The 12,146-nt window shown below is 33.1% G+C and overlaps 1 protein-coding gene across 3 annotated transcripts in view; it reads left to right on the forward strand.

Moving 5' to 3' along the window:
* LOC115242873 (aquaporin AQPAn.G-like) overlaps nt 1-12,146 on the forward strand; it is a 49,811-nt gene that overhangs the window by 16,602 nt on the left and 21,063 nt on the right. For 2 of the 3 annotated variants that reach the window (XM_029819451.1, XM_029819452.1), the window contains exon 3: nt 3,770-3,957. In XM_029819451.1, coding sequence (XP_029675311.1) covers nt 3,770-3,957 — 188 coding nt within the window. Of the gene's footprint in view, nt 1-1,646; nt 2,000-3,769; nt 3,958-12,146 lie in introns of those variants that run through there. The other variant, XM_029819453.1, reaches the window with a different exon arrangement.

Consider the following 12,146-nt stretch of genomic DNA (forward strand, 5'->3'; position numbering starts at 1 on the left):
ATTCATATTATTTAAATTATATGAAAATAATAAAAAAGAGATGTAATAAAAAAATTCTCTTTATGCGCCCCAACTTTCGGCTTACCCAGTATGTTTATTCTTTCTTTATCTCGAGTTCGCCAAGGACATGGTATCGACAAAGTTTGCAGGCATTTTTATATCGCTCCGTGCATTACAGCAACTCGTTGACTTAATGTACGTCACGTTGAATTGAATTTTTGTAACGAAAGAGATCGCCTCTCGTCACGCCCACGCGAGAGCGATTTTTCAGCTCGCGCGTTAAAAGAGTGTTTTCTTTTATCCGGCGACGAAAATGAAAGTGAAGATAGAGGGAGAGAGGAGGATCGAATTGCACGAAATCGAATTGGATAGTTTTTACTGACACATCATACCATAAATTTATTAACACGAGTCTATTTTCTTAAATTACGCAATATGCAAAAATTGATATTTATTATTTTATATATTCTATACATTTACAACATATATTAAACTGGTTTAACATATAATAATTAATATTTAATTATTTAATAATAAATAAACAAATGAAAAATGGTTAAAAAATCAACGATGACGAATCTGAGGCGAATTGGAAGTTGTTGTTCTCGAACGTGTTTTCTATAAATACTTACAATTAGAATTTCAATGAATTATATAAGAATATAAATTACAAATTAGTATTGACCGTTAAAGGTCATCTATCTATCTAAATGAGATTCATCGCGAATTCATGAATGACACTGTCCACGCGCGCGTATAGGGCGAGGCACGTGTTTTACGCATGCCAAACTTTTTCGCGTGGCACTTATGGTTGTTTTATTACATATGACATGCGTTATGTATTTCTGCAATTTACGAACGACTGTTCGATAACGTAGTTTTCGATGATCAGTGATAATTATAATAATTAATTAGAAGAGATACGCGCGAATAAAATTTATATTCTATAATTTTGGAATGCAAAAACGCATTTTTACTGTAAACGAGAAACTTGTCCAGACGACGTCGAAAAAAAATATCGTGAAGAAGTGTTGGAAATATATTCTAGATTTGCAAATAAATCTTAGATAGCTTTGGGCACGAAAATTTTTAAGATCTAATAAAAAAAGAGTGAATAAATTTTACATAAAGGCTTAAAATTTTGCAATAATTTCCTCTTTTGGCATATTAAAAAAAAAAAGATTACAGAATTATATTATAATTTAATTATAATTGTTCTATAACCGTGTGTGTTTCTAATTATATATAAGAGTTTATAATTCAATAAAAACAAATCTTTTATAAAATCTATCCAATTATATTGAATTCCATTATTTAATACCGATAATCTTTTACTACTTAATGATAGGATTTTTATAAAATTTCTTAGATATCGTAACTCATATTGGAATGATAAGCTCCGGCGCGTGTCAAGGATAGGCGTCGCGATTATATACATAGGTACGCGATAGACCGGGTTTCACGTCCTGACAGATCGAGAACGATAGAATCTCAGTTGTACCCCGTATGCGAGCGATCCTCGACTTCTTCCTTCCTCAAGAAGCTTTCGCCGCACGTTCGGTGGGAGACTCCGAAGAGGTGACAGGAGGGCGGCAGGGAGATCCGCGCGCGCGCCGTTGTTTGGGAAGAGGGAGGACCCCGTGGTTGGCGAACGCAAGCGATATATGAAGGCGAAACTCGCGCGCACGTCGCCCAGAATCTCTCTCACGTGGTGTGCACTCGCGATAGCGCAGGAAGTGCCGGTCCTCCGCTCTCTTCGTATTTTCCCACACGCGTAAACATACTTCGATTATTCAAATTTCCTAATTGAAAGTTAGTGACAAGTACGCCCGAAAACGTCGAGGTGATCTTTGCTTGGAAGTTGTCGAGTGCGATCGAAATCGGCTCGTCTTCGCCGACGTGGGTAACTTCCTCGAGGAGATTTAAGGGAAATCCGAAGGGGTGGTAGAGTGAACTGGTCGCTGGGGTGTTGGAGCAATCATGAGCAAACAGTGGAAAGGTATGTGACACAGGATTATTGATTGTTGACGAGAATGTTGAGGAAAGCTTGCAAGAACAACATATTGATGGCAAGATATTCTTGTTAAATATTCTTTGCTTTTTATGTGTCGAGAAGTTATATCGAGAGTTGTGAATGAGAAGAGATGGATGTTCACTGGGCAAAAAATTGATCAACTTTATCTTTAGATCTCTATTTGAATTTTTTATAATTATTATATCATAAATTATCTTATTTTTCTAAGATATTTATCTTATTTTTCTATTACATTGTAAATTATCTTGTCTTTTTTCAAATGCGTTATTTTTTATTTCGTATAAAATTCATATGCATTCCCCTTAGGATCTAATCAAGGAGAGATAAGATTTCGATAAGAGGCGCCAGATAGTAAAAATTTTTTTGTCTCACAGGTCAGTGATTCGAAGATTTTAGCAAAATATATTTCTATCTTACAAAAACAAAATATACATAAACATAAAATACTTGTTACACTTGCAAATAAGTAATATTTGCATTTATCTCAAGAATGTACCAACGATAAATGTCGCGGATGAAATCAAAATTTTTTTAAGTATTTTAAAGATGCGGAAACATTTATTAACGTAAAATTTTTATCCCGATCACATGTATAGAAAAAAAGAGGAAGTAGTCGATCAATGAAAATGATAAGTGGAAGAATTCAAGGTAGTATTTATCGTGACGATGCATACAAACGAAGATATGCGTCGTTTGTTAACTGGATAGCAAATTACATAGGCAAACTGTGTAGTAAATTACATAGGCAAACTGTATGCTCTAGCATTGCGATCTAAGAAAAAACCGTATACAAGGTGTCGTGAGAAAAAAGGTATCTACTTTTATTTGTTTAAATCTTATAAAATAAATCGTATAAAATCAAGGTTTTTTTTCTAAACATTTTAGTTATATTACATGTTAAAATTAATACAGCAAAATAAATTGTTATCGATAAAATAAATAATATCCTAAAATCAAATATTTAAAAATATTTAAAAATATTTAAAAATTAGAGAAATATTAATAGTTAGAAATTATAACAATTAGAATTTATAAAATGTATTATTACTTATAGATAATTATTGTTTCGCAATAGTTGTCGGTGTACTTAAAAGCGCTTCGGCGTTTAAAGATGTTCGAGAAATTCCTTACGATAATGCGGACACTCGTAACTTTCATCTTTAATTTGTATCAAACATTTATATGTTATCATGTGGATGCCTTTTAATCACGCCTTTTAATCACAACTGTGTAATCCACTCCACTGCACTTCAATAGGCGATCAGAGACACATGTTTCTTATACATATCGTTTGATATTGTGATAAAAAAATTGTTAGTTTTGTAATTATCTATCTTGTCACACTTTTTCATTTCAACTCTCTAATTCAATTTACACGATAATATAAACTGAACTGTAAATCAATTAATAAACTTCAAATGAAAAAAATATAATTACAAGAATCTTTATTGAATTAAAAAATTATATTAGATAAATAAATAAAATTTAAATTAAAAATTTTTACAAGAGAGTTACAAAAATTACTGGTTTTTTTCTCTTCCGTTATTTTAAATACAAGAAATACAAGAATCATTGTGAAACTGAATCCATAGGAATACTTTTTAATCAAGGAGATTAAATTACTGTTGTGAAAATTAAAGTTATAGAAATTGGAAACATTTTTTCAAATGCTTAAGTTGTTGGAAAAATAGAACGGATTACAGTTAGATTTAATTCTTCGATTTTCTTTCGCAGGTATCAAGGAGTTTGTCGGCTTTGAGGAGATCACCAAACTCGACTTCCTGGTGATGCTGTTCGCCGAGATTCTGGGCACGTTCCTGTTGGTCTTCATAGGCTGTGCCTCCTGCATCACGTGGACGGATACGCCGACTGTCGTGCACATTGCGTTCACCTTCGGCCTCGCCGTGGCAAGTTTGGCGCAGGTAAGTGTTGTTATCGTTCTCTCTCTCTCTCTAATCGTAACAATAAAAAAATTTATTTAAAAAAATAAAATTGAAGGCATATAATATTTTTAATTTAATATTTTTAAATTTATTTAAAATTTCTATGTTGAAAAGAAGTTTAAACTTAGAAATTTTATGAATATAGAACTTGTTCATCAATGATTTAATTAATTAGTTTTTGAAATTAAAATGAAATAGTAAATTTAAATGAAATAAATCAGATTTGAATTATTATTGAATTTTAATTTTAAACACAATAGATAACACAAACAAAGCTATAAATTATTTATAATAGACAGTTTTGAGAGTATACTTTGCGATAAAAGAGAAGCGGTGATAGAGTAAAAATATTTTCGCGTAAATTTAGAGAGAGATAGAGGAAATCTGTCTTATCTAAATTATGACGAGTTCTTTCCTCCTTCTATTATTCTGTTCTTGGGTGTTTTGCTTGTTTGAGTTTAACTGCCGAAATAAATGTGCAAGTTTATATCAAAAAATTGTGATATGAATATATAACGGCACGAACTAAGATTTGCTCGCCGAGAATATTTTATTATGTCTGTGTAAATTCTTATCTTTGATCGTAAAAAGCATGTTCATATATGTATGTGAACATTCTTCCATTTTGCCTTCTCGAATATTTTCTATTTTTGATGTTTTATTTTTAATCTATTAATAAAGATATGTAATTTAATATTTAATTTGTATTGATTATTTAATTTATTTACAATAGTAATTTATTCGCATGTGTATACTTTTAACGGTATTTTTATAACACACATGACAATTAATAGCAGAAAATTTAATTTTCTACTAATATACAACTTACACACACACACACACACACACACACTTTTTTTTTATTTTAAAAAAGAAATTATTACTTAAAAAATAATTATCGATGATACGTAATAGCCATCAAATCTCTTGAGCAACGCAAAATAAAACAATTTGTTTATTAATTCAGACGTTTAATTAATCCACAATGCAAAAATTTGAATTGCAAAGATTTTCATTTAGTGAGGATTAATATCAGATAAAGCGACAGTTTCGCAAAAATGTTCACGAACCAAAAGACTTTGCAGCATACAGCGGGAGGTTCTACAAAAAAGGAATAGCATTATTCTCTCGACGATATTTTAATGATATTTGCATTTAACGAAGACACGCGTACGAGAAAGAAGTGCGTATCATCGTCTCGCTTGTTACGTCACGATTAATAATTAATTAACATATCTTGTGTTGACCGTTTTTTGTATAATATCTCTCACGCGTAAAACCTGCTCTTCGCGTCTGTTAAATGAGCCACATCGATCACGATTATGTTTCGGATACTCGCTGAATGGAGACACACGCTTCTTAAAAGATCGTGTGTCTGTAAATATATGTATGAATTCTGTAGAAGTTGTTAAACGTGCGCGACTCTCTTGTACTTTGTATTCCAATGGCAGTGAATAACAAATGCAGCAACTTACTTTTTGTCGTCATTGTAATTGCGACTGTAAAACTGTGTGATCGACAACTGCATAATTAATAATTCTTTCCACGATACTTAAGATTGCAATTTTATAATTGCGCATATGTGCGTGTGATTAAATTTTATTTTTATTATTAAAAATATACACAGAACAGTCACAATTATTTGTCATATTTTTTTTCGGACGCCCTGTATTTTGAACAGACAGGACACAGAGCACTCTAGAGAGAGTGGGAGATCTCCATTCACTTCGCTGAAGTTTTGCGACTCAGTCACCTAATCGTACTCTCACTCTCGTTTCGTGAATCGATCTTTTTCCTTATGGAGAATAAGAGATTCGACTCGCCGCGTAACGGCCTCTTTTGACGTAACTCTTTCTCATTGATATATTTTAATTAAATATCTAAATAATATTGAATAAAGAAGAAAGGAGATAACTCGTTGTATTGTTTGATCGAGCATTCATGTTATCGTATTAAAAAATCGTGGAAAATATTTTAGCGTAGATAATTTCTCGCGTAAAACGTTAGATACGCCATTCCAATCGAAATCACCGTTCCGCAAAGGAAGATTAAAGAAAGAAGAAGATAAGATAACCGCCGGTAAAACGAAGTGATCTTTAATCGCGATTCGATCGAGGTAAAAGACCGAGATCGGATATCGCAGGGTAATTGTCCACCGCTTGATATCGATACGATCCGATTCTCACGCGTGATTAATTCTTATCAACAACGATCGCCTAAATTGCCTCGTTACGAAATTACGCGATCGTGTAGTCAATCGTGGAAATATTTTCTTTTCGCGATCCGTAATCTTCCGCGATTTTACGCGCGCTTAGCGTTTTCTGCACGTCGATCGCTCTATTACTACGAATCAACGAAAGAGAGAGAAACAAAGAAAAATATATTGTGTGTATCGTAAAATATATATATGAAAATATAAAACACACAATAGATTATAAAAAATATAAAAAGATTAGAATAATGTATGTCATAAAAATAGATTAAGTGTAATAATAATATGATTTGAATAGAATTATTTGTGAGATATGCTTTCTTCAATATTTTTTAAAATTTTTTAAGTCGAAGAGACCCGGAAAGATTATTTAGAATACTCAAAGTTTTGCAAATTTTTGCAAATTTCCGTATATTTCTAATGTGAGTATGCACTTTTTTGATAAGCGACAAGAAGGAATCGCTGATCGTTCGTTGGGACGTTAGATAGATGAAAAGGAACGGGGGGGAAACTCTCATCCTTAAATCACATTCGTCCTTTCGAATTTGCGAGCTGACCTCGTCCTCGAAACAATTTATAGCGCACTGTGCTCTGACGACACGCGAACTTTCGGCGAACGGCCGGATTTGCGAAGAGCACTCGAGCGGCCTCCTTTGTATCAATCAGGATTCGCGCGACGCGATCACGAGGAGATGAATGATCCGCTCATTGACCAACATGAATATTTTCGATAACTAATCGAACGTTGGTGGTTTGGAACAAATTATCGAGCTGCACATGCGAATGTTACAGGAAGGAAAGGAAATTAAGGGAAAATTAATTATAGTAAATAATTTTTTCATAATTATATTAATGAACATTACTATATATTTAAATGATATTAATTCTTAATTGGCCAGTTCTTTTTCGAAAAAGATTTAAATAAAAAAATATGTACATAAAGTCTATATTTAATGTTATTAATTTTTATTATTTTTTAAATTTATTTTGTTTTATTTATTTTTTATTTATTTCACACACACATTATTAGTTATTATGTATCTTTCATAACTTTCATTTCATTTCATCACAAAAGTCGCGGCAATTAAGTAGCAACTAATTTTAAATTTAATTTACCCTATATTCCGAGATTAATATTTCAAAATTTAAAAAAAAAGTCAGTTATTCATCTCATATTGATAATTTTCGCATTTCCAATCTACGTTTTCCAGATCACTTTTTTGTTTCGCAAAAAGATCGGATCGTGAACTTCGCGTTTAGTCGCGGTAAACACGTTTTAATTGAACCGTACACGGACACACACGCGCGTGTGGGCCGCCCGGGCCCAGCGTAGTGGAAGGGTAAATAAGGCCGCCGGTTCGCCTAAGGGGGTCTAACTCCGTCCGGAGATGGTGCAACTGTGCCCCGAAGGCCTCTGACAACCTACTCGAGAGCTGGAGCTCGAGAGACTTAGCGTTCACTCTTATTCCGCCCGTACGTCGCCCTTTTGATACTTCACTTTCCGACAGCCCGCGGCACGGATGTGAACGTCTACACGATGCTTTAGAAGTCGCGTAATTTTTACTTTTCCTTTTTTCAAGAGAGGGGGAGAGGGAAGGATAGATAATGAAACCTCAAATCAAAGAGATTAATTGTTTTTGGCCATCAAGTTTTTTTTATTAAGGGTAATAATTGAAAGACAACAGTGGTCTGATTCTCTTTACAATCTTAAGCAATTTTAATAATTTCAAGCAGTTAATAAAATAATAAAAAGTGTTGATAAAATTATGTCTATAATTATAATATTACATATTAATTTGGAGATAACTTATAATTTATAAAATATAAATATAAACCTATAAATATAACTTATAAAAATTAAAGCAAGTTTTGTATCCTACTTTTGATGTCACTTTAATTCACATTTAATTAAATAAAATTCAAATTTAATTTAAATTAACATAAGTTTGCACATACTTTTAAATTCAAACGTTTTCTGTCCGTATAAAAATTCTCACGTTGATCTTGGGTCACGTTTGTTTGCGTATATGCTGATATTTTTTTCAGCATTTCTTAATAAATACTCGTAGAAAATGTTCCTTCTTCGACGCGACACGAGTACGCTGACAATGAGATCTCGAGATGCAGGGCCCGGCAAAAAGCACGAACACCAGACGCGCATGTCGCACTTTTCATTAGCTTGCGAAACCCGCAATTCGCCACGATTAAAATCGTGCAACCTTGCGTCGTCGGCGACACAATCGTCTTTCTCTTCTCCCCTTTGTCATCTCAAATTTAATCAACGAACATTTTGTGTCCATTCTTTTTCTCCTTTTCAAATTTTTCAATTGCTCTTATAAAATAAATCGAATCAATTGAATAATATCAAATTTACATTTCGAAACTTTAAAATTCTCTAAATCTCGAGATAATTGAAATATGATTTTAATTAGAACTTTACTTAAAGTTTTTTTTCTTTTATTTTAATAAACAAGCTTTCTAAGTTTACTATTTTTTATAGAATTTGAAAGAGGAATTATTTATATAGAAAAATTCATTATCTATTAATATTTTATATATGTATTTATAACATAGAATGGCATTGATTATTATCAGTGATAAAAATCTGATTAGATCAATTTTAATCAATTCCCCCAAAAAATCTAAAATCTGTTTTACAATGCAATGATTAATTTGAGGAGGTTGTTTGAATTCAATCCGGAACCTGGGCGTTGTAAAAAAACGAGTTCAGAGACAAAGAAGAGCAACTCGCGAGTCGAGCTTGCGTAAGCGTTATTATAAAAAAAAAAAAACCCTCCTGTGCACTTGCAACTTTGTGCAGTTCGGTCATTCCTCATCTCGCATTCTGCCGTCTCTTTTTCGCGGGCCGGTTAAGGTATTAAAAATAAAAAGAAAGGGAAGTTCGTAAAGGAAGAGGACGAAGACTTGAAGCGAGATAGCAAGGAGAAAACGGGAAGGGCGCGAATAAGAGAGAAAAAGAGAGCGAGAGAAAGAGGGAAGGAGAGAGAAGGGAGATGTAGATGTGCAAAGTCACAGTCGATCCTGTTTCGAATGCAAATCGCACGCATCTCGCCCTGCATTATACGCAAATGCGCGGCTCTTTAATATGCGAGAGCGAGGGGCGAGAGCACGACGCTTACGCAACGCCTGGAGATGCAACCAACCAGAGATGATCTTTGGAGAACATCAATTGTTGCGCCGTTAAACTAGATGACAGATCCTGGAAACGTTTCAACAAATTGATATTCGCGAACGAGATCTCTGAGCATAATGTAAGCATGTGTGTGTATATCGTCTAAAGTCTAAAATATAGAACGTTTTGAAAAATTCAATTTCGAAATCTTCAATTTCCAATTTAATCTTATTAACCTAATTACTTATCATTTATCTCGATCGTTAAAATTAAAATTTTATTCACTTGATTCCCATGTACATAATCGACATTTATTAAATTAATACACATGTAGATTGGAAAACATTAAAAAATTTAAGGAATATATAAATATTAATTAAAATTTTATGATTGAAGATGTTTGTTGTTAACTTAGGGATGAGTTATCGTTCGGGGCGTTGGCTGTTATATGGTAAATTAATTACGTCTCACTTAGTTAAATTGATTAATATTCATTTTTTTTAATTTAATTTTGCCAACGTAATTAAATTAGTGAACGAAAAATATGACATGGAAAATGATAAGTGAGGTAAAGGGGTTCCATTCTTAGAAATCGCCCGCAAGGGAGTGCCTTATTAATTACACGCGCGCGTGAGATAAGCATCTTGGGTTTGCTCGCGTAATCGCCACAAATGTCTTTGCTACTATCTCGCGTCTTAGATCGCCCTGCTTCGCGAGATAACTGAGCGACGGGTGCACATTCTTACTCGTTCTACGTTTATGACGTTGAATTAATAATCGTCTCTCTCTCTATCTCTCCCTGGATAACTTACGACGAATGCTAATTGTTTTGTCGAGAGATATTTCTCTCGGCTAGCATTGCCTCGTAGTTCTTCATCTCTTCTCGCGGTCTTACGTCCCACCAGTTTTGTGCAATATGTGCCGTCTGATGTGCCGCATTGTTTTCTTTCGGAGGAATTTGCATAAAACTCGTGTGCTCGCCAATATTGATTTTAGAGCCGGGCCAAGGCTTTCGACACTTTTATGTTTCGATATTTTATTTTCTCCCAAGCCTAAGAAACTTACGTCATTTTTATGCGACTTTTTTTAGACAATTCAAAACTTGCTATGTTCCCAAAAATTTTATGTGCGATGTTTTTCGAAATGTTACGGGTCCAAAGAGAAACGATGAACTTATACAAAATATAGGAAACTTTACATTAATATTGAAAACATGGCTAAAAGAGAAAGAGAGAGAAAGAGAGAGAGAGAGACGTTTTTTAAAATAATTTTATAAAATTAATATTATATATAAAAAACAAAAAAAAGTGAAATTAATATGATAATACAGTCTTCGTTACCTCTTTTTTTTTGTTATTCAAGATTTTAAATAAAATAACAAACAAGAAGTGGATAAAGAAATTTTAAAAAAGTTAAATCAAATATCTCTCCTTTTATTTTATCTGAGCCCGCGCGAAATATCTACAATACAGATTTATCTAAGACAAAATCGCTTCTGCGGTAAGAGCGGCGCGTATTCCTTGGCAAACATTAGAGTCATCCTGTTGGGGGCCTTTTCGGGCCCCGAGAGGTACCGCTCCCTCGTGCATGCTGTTACGCAAGTAGGCCCACAGGCGAAAGATCATTGTCCTACGTCTTGCAGCTCGTGTGCGTCACGCAGCCCAATTATGTCTCTACACACAGGCCCGCACTGGAAAGGATAAGGACAGATTGATGGGCAATTGTGATCGGCTCGATACTTTCCAGCCATACGACTTCTTAAATCGTTGATGCATTATATTTAAAGAAATTTGAAGATCAAATATTTACATACATTTCATAGTTAAATCTTTAATATATACCAATATATAATATTCAATATATAGATAATTAATCACTCTGTGTATAATAATTATATAATTTCAAAATATATAAATTATTAATTATATATATTATATATTATATACATATTAATTATAAATTATAACGTAATAGAATATATTATACAACTAAAAATAAATTTAAGAGATGCAGATAATAAAAAGATTTAATTTCTCTAGGTTCTCTTATTAATTAATAATTATTAATTCATTATTGTCAACGTATTTCCAATGTCTTTCTAATTGCTGCGTTATATTTATTAAATAACGAAATTATTATAATATATTTTAATATGCTATATAAAAAAAAAAGCATCTCTCAAGATTAGGATTTCTCTCCGAGGATTTTGCGAATCCGATCCTGCGTCTCCGCGCTGCAGGAGCACCGCCGACAACGTGTACGAATTTGTAACGGCACGACGAGCCCAGACACCTTACGGTAATTACTGACAATACGTCGGCGAAGCTCATTATTTAATGCTCGCTCGCAGTCGTATTTAACGCTCGAACGAGTCGACGGACGATGACGGCTCGTCTCGAAAAGGAGGAGAGACGCGTAATTTGCGTCACAAACTGCCCGCGTCTCGTTAATGCTGGATCCCGATATCCTTTTCGTTTTATTAGCGTGAAATACTTTCTCAACATCTTAATCCCATTTCTTCGCTATTATTCATTACCGTTATTGCTTTAGGTTCCACAAATCACTTGTCACGATTTTGATCCGAGTTAAATAATGACCGAATTTATATTTCGACATTTGAATTACATCAATCGCTTCGAATATCTTAATTGCTCTATCTAATGTTTTATTAATTTTTTTAACATGTAGCTGCAATATTAATTTATATATATATATATATATTCGACATTTGAAATCGCTTCGAATATCTTAATTGCTCTATCTAATGTTTTATTAATTTTTTTAACATGTAGCTGCAATATTAATTTATATATTTATATATAT

Source organism: Formica exsecta, unplaced genomic scaffold (genome assembly GCF_003651465.1).
Source record: "Formica exsecta isolate Colony F162 unplaced genomic scaffold, ASM365146v1 scaffold659, whole genome shotgun sequence".
In the NCBI taxonomy this organism is placed as follows: Eukaryota; Metazoa; Arthropoda; class Insecta; order Hymenoptera; family Formicidae; genus Formica; species Formica exsecta.